Raw genomic sequence first — 14,125 nt, forward strand, 5'->3', positions numbered from 1 at the left:
TTTGTTTCACTTTGAAATTTCATGTAAAAGCATGATCAATAGCATGAACGTTTTTCAGTTTTTTTATTTTATTAATAATAAATTCAGTTTTGTAGTCGAGGCCGGCCTCAAGGCCACCTTTTGCCGGCCTTGGCATCATCATGATTCACATGTACAAAGTCTATGAGAGACGGTTTTCTTCAAAGGCCTCGTGACTGGGAACTACTATCCTCACTCCATTTTTACATCCCCGAATAAAATGAATAAAAGAGTCAATTGTATACTTCTCATTTAGAATCTTAAGTGCTCATTGTTCGGTTATATATGACTATAAATGAAAACACAACTGTAGTAATGATGAACAAATTTAAAAAGATTTTAGTCTTATACAGGTAGCACCGCTTTAGACCTGTTCATACCAATTTGTTCTAAACTTTTTTTTGCAGCTGGTTGTAATTGCACCTGTCTGGCAAGACAGTGGTATCGGCTGAATGTCTGCAAATTGTCCCTTGACACTCAAGTTGCTATACTTTTGTTTGATTGGCTGCCAAAGATCAGTTTTGTTAGCATGGTGTTAATATAGAGTTTGTTCAGTTTGTGTTTTTGACAGGCTAATCTTTCTATTTTTTTGTTTTGGTGCTGCTGTCATCATCTACATCAACATCATCAACATCATCACCTTCATTACCATCGCCTTCGTCATCATCACCATCAGTATCATCTTCATCATCATCATTACCATCATCACCATCAACATCACCATCATCATCATCATCACCTTCATTACCATCGCCTTTGTCATCATCACCATCACTATCATCTTCATCATCATCATTACCATCATCACCCTCGCCCTCATCATCACCAGCACCCTCATCATCATCGCCATCATCACCATCATCATCACCATAATCACCCTCTTCCTCCTCCTCCTCATCATCATAACCATGTAGCTGTGGGGCCTCTGGTAGGTTGGGGGGGGGAGTTCATGTATTGTTCATTTTTTTTACAATCTGAAAGTCCCTTCCTGTTTCCATATTACTTCCACACAGGTCCAATGGGCTACTTCACATCCGAAACATAGTCGCTATTGATGAGGGAACTTACCGTTGTGAATCCAGTAACCTATACAACACAGCCACAGCGTCAGCATTTGTTAATGTACTTAGTGAGTGTTGATTTCTTTATCTTAATTCTTTGAAATTTGCCACCAAATGGTTGGCCTAGTTTAATATGGAATGAAATAGTAAGTTTCCCTAGACTTCTATTTAGGACTTTTTCCCCTCTCTCATTCATTTTTTTTGGGGGGGGTTAATAGTTTAAATGTGGCTGTAACTTAAAAAAAAGTATGGCTTCAAAAAGTGTAATACACATATTTAACAAAGACTTAGTGATTTTCAGTCAATCATGAACCTTCTTGAAATAATTATTTTAAGATTATGCATTCATTTAATTATTTCAAAAAGGGTCATTGTATCATTAATCTTTGTGCTAATAAAAAATTGATAATCTGTTGATATGTATTACTGCAAAAAAAATGTAGGGTTTTCTCTTCTTCAAGGGTATGTATTTCTAAGTTTGTGCTGAAAAGATTAATTCGCTGTTACAATATTTAATTGCAAAAATGAAAAATACAGGAAAATTGGTAGGTAGAAATCTAAATACAGGTTTTCACTTTTTCAAGGGGATGTTTTAAGAAGCTCTCTTGCTAATAAAAAAGATTAACTCTCTGTTATTATGTATAATGTACTATTGCAAAAAAAAAGAAAAATAAAGGAGAACTGGTTGAAAGATATGAAAGTTTTTCATGTCTTCAGGGGAGTGTTTTTGAAATGGAATATTGCCAAGTTATGCTGTTACTTTATCTTCAAGGCATGTACGCTGAGAGAAGGCATGACTCTGTGCTAATAGTATAATCTGGCTCACAAATTAGCCTAATTTGTGTTAATCACTCAGTTTTGTGCAGATTAGGGTAGCAGGGATTGGTGAAATCCAGTGTGGCTATTTGAGGATTGGTATCATATTTCAGTAGAGATTAGTCATCGGCCGCTGTGTGGTGTTTACCCAGAAGACATGGTACCACTCTCCCTCAATTCATGCTCTGTTTGTAGCTTGGCACATTAAATTCTAAATATATAGAGAAAGTGAAAGCACATAGTTTTAAAGGTGTCAAATTGGCAATGGCGTATTAAAAAAAAAAGTGCAGTTGCATGCTTGTATGCACAGAAGTACATGTATACATGTATTTCTTTACAAAGGAAGATCTATGGGTACTATTTGATAACCTATCTTTTTTAATAAATTGTAATTGTGATTGTAATGATTTCATTTTATTTCAGTTCTGAGTAAATACATGTAATGTTAAAAAGAATCTTGTGTATTGTTTCAAAATAAAACTAATTCAAATGATGTGTAACGTTGCCCTGTATAAAGAATTATAACCTTTTTCAAATAAGAATGATTTTAATAATAAATGCAATTCATTAAGTGCTCATGTCTATTGTGCAGAGTTCCCGCGGTGCAATGATTAATACTGTACTTATTTTGGTTAAATATTTACTTTGGTTACATTAAGAAAGTTGTATATTCATTATAAAATGTTATGATTATTGCATTTTTCATTATCACCTGGCTATCTCATTGCGCATTGTGCAGATTACAGCACTACATGTATGTTTCAAAAGCCAACAAATTGAACCGTTGAATTTCACTAAAATGCAATTTATTTAAATTGTTAAAATTCTCTGTCTTCCTTAATCCTGGGATTCCAATGATTTATACATATGATTGTTTTGGCTTTATTAATTATCATTGGCTATTTTTGTTTATAATAAAACATCAGGTTAGGTAATGCTCTTATCGTATACTAATCCTGGAATGTTATTCAGTTTGAAAATTTTCTCTCCTTGCAGTTCCACCTCAGATCACAGCCAGTCCAGGCGAGGTCACCGTAGGTCAGGGGTCACAGACCACCATTACCTGCACCGTCATAGGTGACCCAATCCCGACGGTCACCTGGTTCAAAGACGACATCCTCCTGCAGATTGACCCCTCCGACCCGTCCAACGTCCAGACCAACGCCGGTCTGGTGATCTCCGATGCCCAGCCCTACCATGCAGGGAGTTACCGTTGTCAGGCCGAGAGCAGCGTTGGGACGGCAGAATCCACTGGAACGCTCGTTGTATGGAGTGAGTTGAGCATTTGTGGCTAGCCACCCCAAACCAACAATAAGTCACCTAAAATGAATTTTTGAAATTTGCTGTGAGCTTGAAAGAGCATATTTTAAGCTTTAGAATGATATACATGTATTACTTGTCAAAGTCAGTCAACACTAACCCACACAAGTATTTGATTGAATAAGGAAATAACGTTTTATGTTCTAGGTTCACTCAAGCATAATACAGTATGTGCAATCTCTGTGGAACTTCTTGAGGAACTTGTGTCAAAGAAACTCTTGTCTTCATCTTTACAAACTTGAAATTTTTACAACATAAAGAACAACTATTTTTTCAGATTACTATTTTGACATCGAAAGAGAACCTTCCCTGGCGACTCGTTGGTTTTGGGGTGGCTTGTCACATTTTTTCCTCTGAAGATAGATCGTGATAACTAAAGAACTGTTTGAAGGATCAACTGCAAACTTGGTCCAAGTCTGCATGTAGTAGTGGCAATGTTCTGATTTGTTTTGGGGTGTATCAAGGTAAATGGTCAAAAAGTTACAGAGGTCAGATCTGCATGTTTCTGATTCTCACAATAACTAAAGGACCATTTGTGCGCTCAACTTCAAACTTGGTTAATGCATGTATGTATATGGGATTAACAAAGATCTGATTAATTTTGGAGGTCATGAGGTGGAAGGTCACAGTATATATATTGAAATATTTTATTCTTGCAATAACTGAATATCCTTTCTTTTCCATATTTTCAGCCGTTCCTGAGTTCATTGTCGAACCAGAAAACCAGACTGCCCTGGAGTACATGGTCGTCACCTTCCAGTGCAATGCAACGGGCACGCCAGCTCCGTCTCTGTCCTGGTTGTTCAACGAGGGCGCCTTGCCATCCTGGGCAAGCGTCGACGAGGAAGGAAGAAGACTCAACGTCCCAAATGTTCTCTCTGAGAATACAGGGAAGTACACATGTGTCGCCACCAATGCCCAGGGAACAGCGAGGGTAGAGGCATATCTGAATGTTTTGGGTATGTGAATTTTTGTAGATTAATTCAAAGGAAAGTTCGTGGGATGTTTACATTCTTCAGGCAAATAAAAAATAAATGATTATATCAGGGGTGTGAGATTTCATTTTTTAAGCCGATTCCAGCTTAATTTTAGCTTATTTCAGCTTTCCTCTACAATGTATGGTACATGTAGCTATTTCATTTTCAGTTATTTATTTATTTATTTTTATTATTTTTTGTTAAGTTTTGGAGTGTTTTTTCCTCTTTTTTATTAAATAAGTGAATACACAAGTCACAGGTTTTAGTGGAAACTGATAAACTGAGGGGTTTTTCCTGTTTTATGTAAGCATAAGAGAGAATATTGAATTATTATCTTTATCTTTTAGATGTGGCTATATCATGTCCCTGGAGCCATATCTGTACCTTAGTCTGAGCTCTCTACACATACATGTACCATAATCCACTCGAGTTAAGTTGTCTTATGAGCAGCCTACAGTGTTTTGTGTACAGAAGGCCAGCAAGTTTTATTAATTCTAGTCTTGTGCGAGGACCCGCTTGTTGAACCAAGTTTCAATCAAGATCTGTGCCACTATCTATACCTCTTGCTATCGAAGAAAATACTTAACACTTAACTAACACTTAAAGCCCTTAACCAACACTTAACTTAAACACTTAACACTTAAACACTTTACTAATAACTTAAACACTTAACTTAGTTTTGTTCTAATTTATTTCCATATGTATTGTATAGTCATTGATAATATCACCTCAAACTCTTGCTTGAAATTCTTAACAATTTTTGGAATTACATGATTCTTATTTTTTTCCAACAGTTGAGCCCTCCGTGACGCCTCTCCCCAACCTTACCCTGGAAGCTGGTCAGCAACTGATCGTCACCTGCCAGGCCAGTGGTCATCCAGACCCGACCTACACCTGGGTGAATGATCAAGACCCCCTTCGGTCGAGGGGTAGGGTGTCGCTGACCAACACAGGGGTTCTGACCATCACAGAGCTCAGTAAAAGTGACCAGGGTGAGTGACCATTTTAATTTTAGTTTGAAGATAAATTTTAGAAGTGGTTATAATGACAAATGAATTCCAACAGAACCAGGGGGATGCTTCACAAAGACTCAATTATGAGTCTTTGAGTCGCGCTTAAATGCCGACTTATCTTGTTGATAAATGCGCAGTAGTGCACGCCCTCTTTTTATATTGCATGCAACTAGGCATTTAAGCTCGACTGTAAGTCATACTTAAATCTTTGTGAAACACCTTGGTGATTGTTGCATAAAGCTGTTCGTAAGTTACCAGTCGTTCATAAATTCACTCGCAAGTTATGGACTACTTTGTGAAACACCCACCTGACATCATAGCCACTAAGTTACCCCCATTGGAGTTACCCCCATTTTTAAGATTTTCTATCAACCAAAAAGAGGAGCACTTCTTTTTTCCATTTATTTAAGATAAAAAATAAATCAGCCCATATACGTGTAAGTTTTGCATGGTGGGATATTGGTGTGTGTATGGAGTGATATAGTTTTTCAACGCTTGTAATTTTTCAGCGATTAAAGAATGCTAAACATGTCTTGGTTAAAATAAGTGAGGGAGACACACCTGACATCGAGCAGAAAAATTCACGCCATGCGATAAGGACTCCTTTTTTTTTACATTTTCAAATGTTGGCAGGCCTGGGGCCCGTTGCAGAGAGAGTTGCAATCAAACGCAACTCAAAAAATCATGCATAACTTGATTGTCAACCGTGCGCATTTGGACTTGCGATTGATTTTTGACTTGCGTTTAAACGCAACTCTTTCTGCAACGGACCCCTAGAAGGCGGAGGATACTTTGGATGGACTGTTTGTAGAAGCTGTTAGAAGAAAGAAATTATTAATTAGGGGATTTAGCAAGAGAATATTTGCAATTATTTGTAAATTTTTTATGCAGATTTACAATTGATGAATTAGATTTACCTGCAGGAAATTGTTTTACGATCCATAGAAGTAGATAAGCAATCAGTTGCATATTGGCAATTAATTGCAAGAGATACAATTGATTTGCAGATCCCAAATAGATTTGCAATTAATTAAAAGGTTCCGTGCAAGGCCCCATTAGAGAATACATAGAAGCAGTGTAGTGGAAGAGCACCATATTAGTCAAACAATATGGAACTTCGGGGAGATCTAGGGAGATGTTAGTTACATGTAGTAGCATGCTCTACTGTAAATTTGTGATAACTTGTGATTACAATCAAAGCCTTGCCAACGACACTTCTTATCAAAAAGTTCTTGAGCTGATCAAGTAATCTAATAGGTGCAAATCAATTTACAACACACCCAACCCTGGTCTGTAGTCCCACCATATTTGCTTTCGTGTACGGGGAGTTGGTTGAGATACCCATCTGCGACACGCTGACGCCTGCAAAGGCAGAGGATCAATATCCAAAGTTCTGGGCCATGTTTGATGTAACTCTTTTGTTATTGATTGCAATTGATAGGAATCAATCACAAAGATGCTCTTAGCCAATCATGGTGCTTTAATTCTCGAGCTTATGATATCAACCTGTGACTTACCATTAATTACATTTTTCATGAAAGGGGAGCTTTGATGCTAGATCATTCGACAGGAAGCCATGGGAATGAGTATTCATGGCAATGTGAGGGAGAGTTATTGCAACGTCTTAGTTTGTCGGGAGAGAGGATGAGTACGGATCACCTTGGTTTTAAGTGTTGTATTCCCAAGGTACTGAAAAAAAAGGATTTTAATTAGTGAATCTAAGGTTTCAAAGTAGAGGGGATACAAAAGAGCAAAACTTTCCTGCACTGAGAATTCCTGCAAAGTTTTTTTTCATTGACAGAATAGTGGGGAGTGTGGAAAAGCTGCTCTGTAAAAGTACATACCACCTTCTCTTTCCTGCTGAATAGACATGGCACAAACGTTTGACAAGTTGCCATTTTTTAATCTGGGACTCTCAAAAATAATAGAGGGATCATACCAACATGGATCTGCAACCGTTGCTTATGTTATTCAAAGAGAAAGGGTTGGGATTTCATCCCAATTTGCTCCACATTATTTAAGGACTGATATGCATAAAGGCTTTTGTATAGCATATTTTTTACATAGGACTGTACATTACTTGGTTGAGAGCTTTTCTCTTATGACCAAAAATGCCATTCAAATTTGTAAAGCAAAATTATTCCCTGGATTTAGTAGAACAAAAGAGAAAATAAGGAGAAGGTTAAACAATCAACCTACAGGCCCATACATTTGAGACACCACCCCGCCCCAAAGAAAAAAAGAAGATAAATGTAGAGGTAGAGGTAGCTAGATAGATAGTATGAATGTGTAGGAAGGAAAGAAGGAGACAAATCTTGAGAAACGTTTCATGATCTAACCAGGGACGCTTCTCTGATCTAACTGAGGTTTGGCAGGAAAAACAGGTGATATGTGTAAGGACTTTTCAAAACCACATCAATACAATACGGGACACCTCATGCGAAGCGGTCAAGAAATATCTGTCTCCAGGGTCCCGTAACACAAAGGTTAGCGATTAATCGTATACTTGATTTCTACGATTGATTGTACATTGTAACCAATGGAATCATCGTAGAAAAATGTTCTACAATCATAGCTAAGCTTTGTGTTACGGGCCACAGGTGCGTCTTTGATCTAACTGAGGTTTGGTAGGAAAAACAGGTGATATGTGTAAGGACTTTTCAAAACCACATCACTACAATAACTAACGGGACACCTCAAGCGAAGCGGTCAAGAAATATCTGTCTCCAGGGTCTCGTAACACAAAGGTTAACGATTAATCATACACTTGATTTCTACGATTGATTGTACATTGTAACCAACTGAATCAATCGTAGAAAAATGTTCTACGATCATTGCTAAGCTTTGTGTTATGGGCCACAGGAGTGCTTCACACTGAAAGTTTTTGGCAAGAGACTAGAGTTGAAATCAAGTTCATGGAATTACTCATTCATGTAAACTTCCTACATACTTATGACCAACTCAAATGTTGCTAGATCTCATCTGAGATAATGCAGGCTCGAACTTCCTCAATGCGCAGCTTTCCTTCGAATATTTTATTTCAAATTTCCCCCTGCTTTAAAGGAGAATGAAACTCTTGGAGCAAGTTAGCTTTTGTGAAAGCAGAAAAATCAAAGAATAAGATCAACAAAACTTTGAGTAAAATAGGACTAGCAATAAAAGAGTTATGAGCATTTGAATGTCGAGATCACTAATGCTATGGAGATCCTCCCATTGACAATGCGACCAAGATCTGTGATGTCACACACGTACAACTCTCCCATTTGGACACTGAAAATATACCCCAAAACATCTCTTTTTGCTTATTCTAATCATATGACAAACGATTCATCAATGGTATAATGTTGTGAAACCTCTGTACTTGTCATCTCATAAAGAGAACACCTCACCTTGTGATAGACTCTATAAAAGTGAGAATATAAGTGAAATAAGTACTAGAGTAATGAGGGAGTTGTACGTGTGTGATATCACAGATCTTGGTCGCATTGCCGATGGGAGGATCTACATGGCACTAGTGATCTCAATATTTAAATGCTCATAACTTTCTTATTATTCATTCAATCTTCCTCAAACTTTCAATAATATGTTTCTTTGATTTTTCTCTTTGATATGGATTCAGCTGGTTTCAAGGGTTTCATTCTCCTTTAAAAACATGTTAATCGTGGCAGGTTTATTTTTAGTTCTGTAGTTCAAGCAGGAGTAAAAAGTAGGCATGAATTTGAATTATAGATTTCTGTACTTTAAATGCCAGTTTGATGTGCTATTGAAGAGTTTGATGGACCGTTTCTGGAATGCTTCGAAACTGCTTACTTTTCTTAAGTGGCTTGACTGTATAATTTTATATTTCTAATCAGGGAATGCCTTGATGATGAAGTATTAGACAGTTCTTTTACTGACATTATCCTATTAACTTTCTCCATTATTCCAATCTCTGTAGGGGGAATGAACAAATGGATGTGAGTGATAGGCTGATAGCTGTTCAATCAGTGAACAAGCTAGGGGATGAATATTTGATGTGAATTGTCTAACTCTCTGATTAGCAGTGATCTACACAATTCACCGCATTGGTCGCGCAAAGCTCCCACAATCTGTCTCATAATTCATTTCCTTCAGCATTAAACCTGTCAGCAATGTGCCGCGCTAAACCCAGGAGAGGTAAATGGGTACCCAGTAGACTTTATTCCTTGAATACGTAAACTAGAGTCATAATAAGGCAACTTGTCTGCATTAGGGGGTAATGATATGAATAAATAATACATAGTTAAGTGCATTATAGTGCATCATGTTTATCTACATGAAATAATAATAAGATTAATAAAAAGCTCTGTCCCTCGGATAGGGTGTTAAATGGAGACCCCGTGTAGAGGAGAGTCACCACCTCTGCACGTGGAGAACCCACTGCACTATTTGTATTAGAGTAGGGGAGACCCCGGTGTAGTGGTCCACCTGCACTCCCCCCAATCACGGGAGGAGAGATTTGCAGGTCATAGTGATTCTCATTCAGTTCGCTTTTTGCCTCCCAGGCGCAGGTGACGCCAAAACAAATAATAATAAAAGCTAGCATTGTCTACCTACATGTAGAAATACTTTCTGAGACACACACAAGAAACATAGAGAGAATGAATAAGAGAGTTTGGATGAGTGCCATAGTTCCAAGAATTGATAAATGTGAGAAAAAGATTTGAACCAGACTACAGTTTAGATGTTACAGAAGTTTCAACGTCATATTTCTTAAATTTAATGGCAAATTATGTGTATGTACACCAATATCGATACTGCACTACGTGTATGTATAAAATGGACAATATTATCATTATCGTTCATTGTCTTGAAATTGGTGCTCCTAGCCAGAGACAAAAGGAGCACTATCATCTGATTTCTGCAGGGAGCGTAACACTAGATTTCCCTCAAGATTGGTGACTATAAACTTCTAAGAATAGGTGATGAATCTTGGCAGCATGTAGTGCTTTATACATGATACACCGTTGACTGCCAGGTCAGTAACTTGCGAGTTCAGTTGTTGGTGTTTTTTTGTATGTCAGAGTCAATGACTCTCCTTGTGTTCCTGCAGTGTTTTGTGTTTGCTTTTTTTTTATGAAACTGGAATTAGTTTACTTTGGAAATTCTGTGAATTTATACGAAGAGCTGAGTTTTATTAGCCAACTTAGGAATAATCTAAGGTTTTTTTCTGGGAATGTACATGTACATGTCATTTGTACTTACACTGTATGGCATGAAATATGCAAGACATTTTCTTCTTTTATGCTGAAGACAATGTCTACAGTATCTCTGTATGTATAATTTCAGAAACTTAGTTATGTAAGGTATTAGTTAATTTACATAAAGAGATGAGTTAGGACCAGGAAGTATTAAGAATGTCAGAAATAACTTCTTTATCCTCTATCTGTCAAACAATGTATCTAAAGTTTAGTTACATTTACCCCCCAAACAAATTCTTGCCAGTACTTCAAAGATCAGAAAGTAGCCCCTGCTGTAAAGTTGTGAAAGAGTAATCTAGAGTTCAAATGGTTTCTCCTTCAAGGTATTTCCTTCACTGCTTCAAAGATTGTCAACAGTTGTAGCTCTAAAGCTGTAATGAGAAATAATAAATCAAAAGTTCAAAGGGTTAACCTTTTGGGAAAATCCAGTCGTTACTCCCAAGATTAGGCAAAGTTTCTAGCTGTGAAACCACAAAGAAATCATTGAAAGTTCAAATGGATATCCCCTCAAGAAAATGAAGTCAGTCATCAGCGTGCCCTGAGCCATTAGGTGTAGTCCTGTATTGAGAAGTTACACCAATAAGACAAGGAAAATCCTGATCACGTCTTAATTTGTTTTCATCGATGGAGGTTTAATTACCCGTGGAGAGCGAGCCAAGGGTTTTCCTCATCCAGCCGGGAATCGGATCGCCATATCTCCGTCTCGCACGAGAAGTGAGATGAGCGTGGATTGCGGCACTTGTGAACAAACTTTGACTAAGCCAACAAACATGGGTTTGATGGCTGAGGTTGTGTTTCTGAGGTTTTTTTATGATTTTTATTTTTGATAACCTTAGGTGACTCAGGAGGCGTTGGATGTTGGCGAGCATGACTTGCGTCAGTTGGTCCACTTATAATGAGTTCTTCTAGGACATTGCACTTTGTAATGTCTAAATTGAACTGGAGGCTGGAGTTCTACTAATGATAGAGAATCAACAGAAATATAATTCTCTTGCTCTACCCCCCCCCCCTTCTCTGTCTGTGTCCATCATCTTTCTTCACATTTTTTTCTCTCTCTCTCATTCTCTCCCTCCCTGCAGCCCTCACGCTTAGAGTGAATATAAGTCACTATTTCATTATTTACTTCCCGATCAATATTCTGCTTTTTTCATAAAATCCTTAATCCATCAGCACAACCTCTATAAAAAATAAAGCACCTTAGATATATATTTTTACCCAAGTCATATATAGTAATAATAATAATAACGGTATGTTTACTCAGGGTAGCCACTTCAGTTCCAAAAACTGTTCTCCCAGCAGGCCCTGCTATTATTGTCATCTGATAATTAATCTTCTTTTTTTTTTAAACCAATAAGACCTTTTTAAGGAAATATGATAATTTGGATAACATGTTCTCGTCTTGAAGCTGCTGCGGCAATATTCTGCTAATTGACCTATCTCCTGCATTCCTAGTTAACACCATCAGAGCATGAGAGGGAAATTGGTGCTAAATTAAGAATCATCTAAAATTTTGGCACACTTTTGAGTTTAATAGGAAATGTTGAAGTTAGCGTTAATTACCTCTTGTTTAAAGATTTTTTTCGCTGGCTTCTAATTTTCTTTTAACAAAATTTCTCTGCAATGCATCCCCCATTTTAGCAAGTAACCTTCATTTCTCTCTCCAACCTACTCTGTCTTTCCTATTAGCTTTCTTTCTATCATCTTCTCTATTTGCAAACCATTATTCCTTTTATATTGTAAATCTAATATTTTTAGAGTTTCTCTATACATAGGTATCACTTCCTTCTTTCTTCACCCCCCTTCCCCCCCCCCCACACACACACATCTCTCTCTCTCTCTCTCTATCTCTTTCTCTCACTCTTTGATTTTCTCTACGATTTTTGTTTTAATAAATTCCTACATGTATATGTATATTTTTCATTCCATCTAGATTTAAAAACATCTTTATCTTCATTTCTATTTATCTTTCTTTCTTCCTGTGTATCTGTAAAATATGTTTTGACACCTGTATGTGAATGAGCAGAAACATAATTGCCTTGACTTGCAAGTTGCGAGGGCAAAATTAACGTTTCTTAAAAACATTAGCATCAAGGCTGTTCATTGACAGCTCCAGGGAAACTGTTAATTACCAGCAAAGTCTGTGAAATGTGGTATTAGAGGTTACATTTTACTTCCGACTTCTCCGTCGACTCGGGATGGGGACAGTGTTTTCCTTGTAAATTAGATGCATAATTTAATTAAGCAGTCATTGAAACTACTGGGACAGTCACATCGTCAAGACCACCTCCAGACAAACAAAAAGATATGACATTATAACCAATGACAGACCTTCGATGGGTTTGGAGTCAGAATCGTTGGTGTGGCTGTTCCGCAAAAGACCAAATGTGTTCGATCTTTGCCAGCAGGTAATTAGAATTTGGAAAGACATACATGTACATCTACTGCCAGAGTAATGTTTTTTAAAGCTGGCTGCTGCCAAAGTGTGATTTTAATGAATCTTGGATGAAATAATAATGTGTAAATGTAAATAATTTCATGTGTTCTGTAACTTCTGTACCTAGTATATGATGTTTGGTGTTTTTTATTATAATATTTTGTTTTCTGTGATCTATGTTTTAGATGCACTTTTGTTCAGTAATAGTTCGATCATGTTAAAAGCAATAACATTTTGTCTGGAAATGTATCAATTTGTCATGTGTTTTCTTCATTTTATCTTGTAATATACAGGCTGGTACAGCTGTGTGGCATCCAATAGTGTCGGCAATGGGAGAGAGACATTCTACCTTACTATTGTGGGTAAGTCAGTACATTAGTGTGTGGAATTTACAACGGAGAGATGTCATGGAAGTGTCCTATACAGGCAGTTGCTAAATCAGATTGACTGTATTATTAAGGTATTGGTTATTAAACTCCTTTATTGTGTCCACAGAGAGGATGTTAAGTCATCGGTCCCCTTTGTTGCACACAGACTTAGGACCCCCCCCCCCCCCCATACATGTATATAGGCCTAAATACATTGTATAATATGATATATACATTTACATGTAATAATATGTACAGATAATCTGAACATATTTTAGAACATTAGCTTGATTTGATACACTAACACAAGAAAAGAACCATCTTTATTCTGAGGGCTATTCCATATATACAGTAATTATGTGTGACTTGTTATTGCACTTAAATTCCTGGTTACTCGTGGTAACATATCAATACACTGTACATCGGTCCAATTATGCACATGTGCTACTTGGAAGTCATCAATGGGTTACCGCTTTAAGTACAACATGTATGTGTTGGTGTTGAGTATTTCTTCTCTTCATGAAATATCCTTCTGAAGAACTTGAATGATCCCAATTATTGTTTTCTCCCTTTCAAAAAAATTTGATCTTAACTTTTCAATATCACTATTTACACTATAATGTGAGTATTTGGCACTGAACATGCTTCAACAGGTTTCCTGTGTAACATTATTTCTTGTACACCAAAGTAAGGAGAAAATTAGTTATTTTTTTCCCGAGGGCTACTTTTTGGCAGCTCACCTGCCTCATTTTGCATTGTATTACAGTTTATATTAGACCCGATTGGAATTTCAGGGGCTCTTCATTTAGTTTTCGAGGGCTCTTGAGGGCATTTGCCCGAAGCCCTCGCTTTAATTTTTTATCCTGCACCAAAGATATATTGAGAGGTACATGTGTACC

At 37.2% G+C, this 14,125-nt stretch overlaps 1 protein-coding gene across 1 annotated transcript in view; it reads left to right on the plus strand.

Moving 5' to 3' along the window:
• LOC129277222 (protein sidekick-1-like) overlaps positions 1 to 14,125 on the plus strand; it is a 55,236-nt gene that overhangs the window by 7,194 nt on the left and 33,917 nt on the right. Inside the window, exons 4-8 of the mRNA XM_064110657.1 lie at positions 1,032 to 1,147; positions 2,892 to 3,167; positions 3,908 to 4,174; positions 4,987 to 5,184; positions 13,152 to 13,220. Of these exons, the coding sequence (XP_063966727.1) occupies positions 1,032 to 1,147; positions 2,892 to 3,167; positions 3,908 to 4,174; positions 4,987 to 5,184; positions 13,152 to 13,220 (926 nt within the window). The remainder of the gene's footprint in view (positions 1 to 1,031; positions 1,148 to 2,891; positions 3,168 to 3,907; positions 4,175 to 4,986; positions 5,185 to 13,151; positions 13,221 to 14,125) is intronic.

This window comes from Lytechinus pictus, chromosome 15 (assembly GCF_037042905.1).
Source record: "Lytechinus pictus isolate F3 Inbred chromosome 15, Lp3.0, whole genome shotgun sequence".
NCBI lineage: Eukaryota > Metazoa > Echinodermata > Echinoidea > Temnopleuroida > Toxopneustidae > Lytechinus > Lytechinus pictus.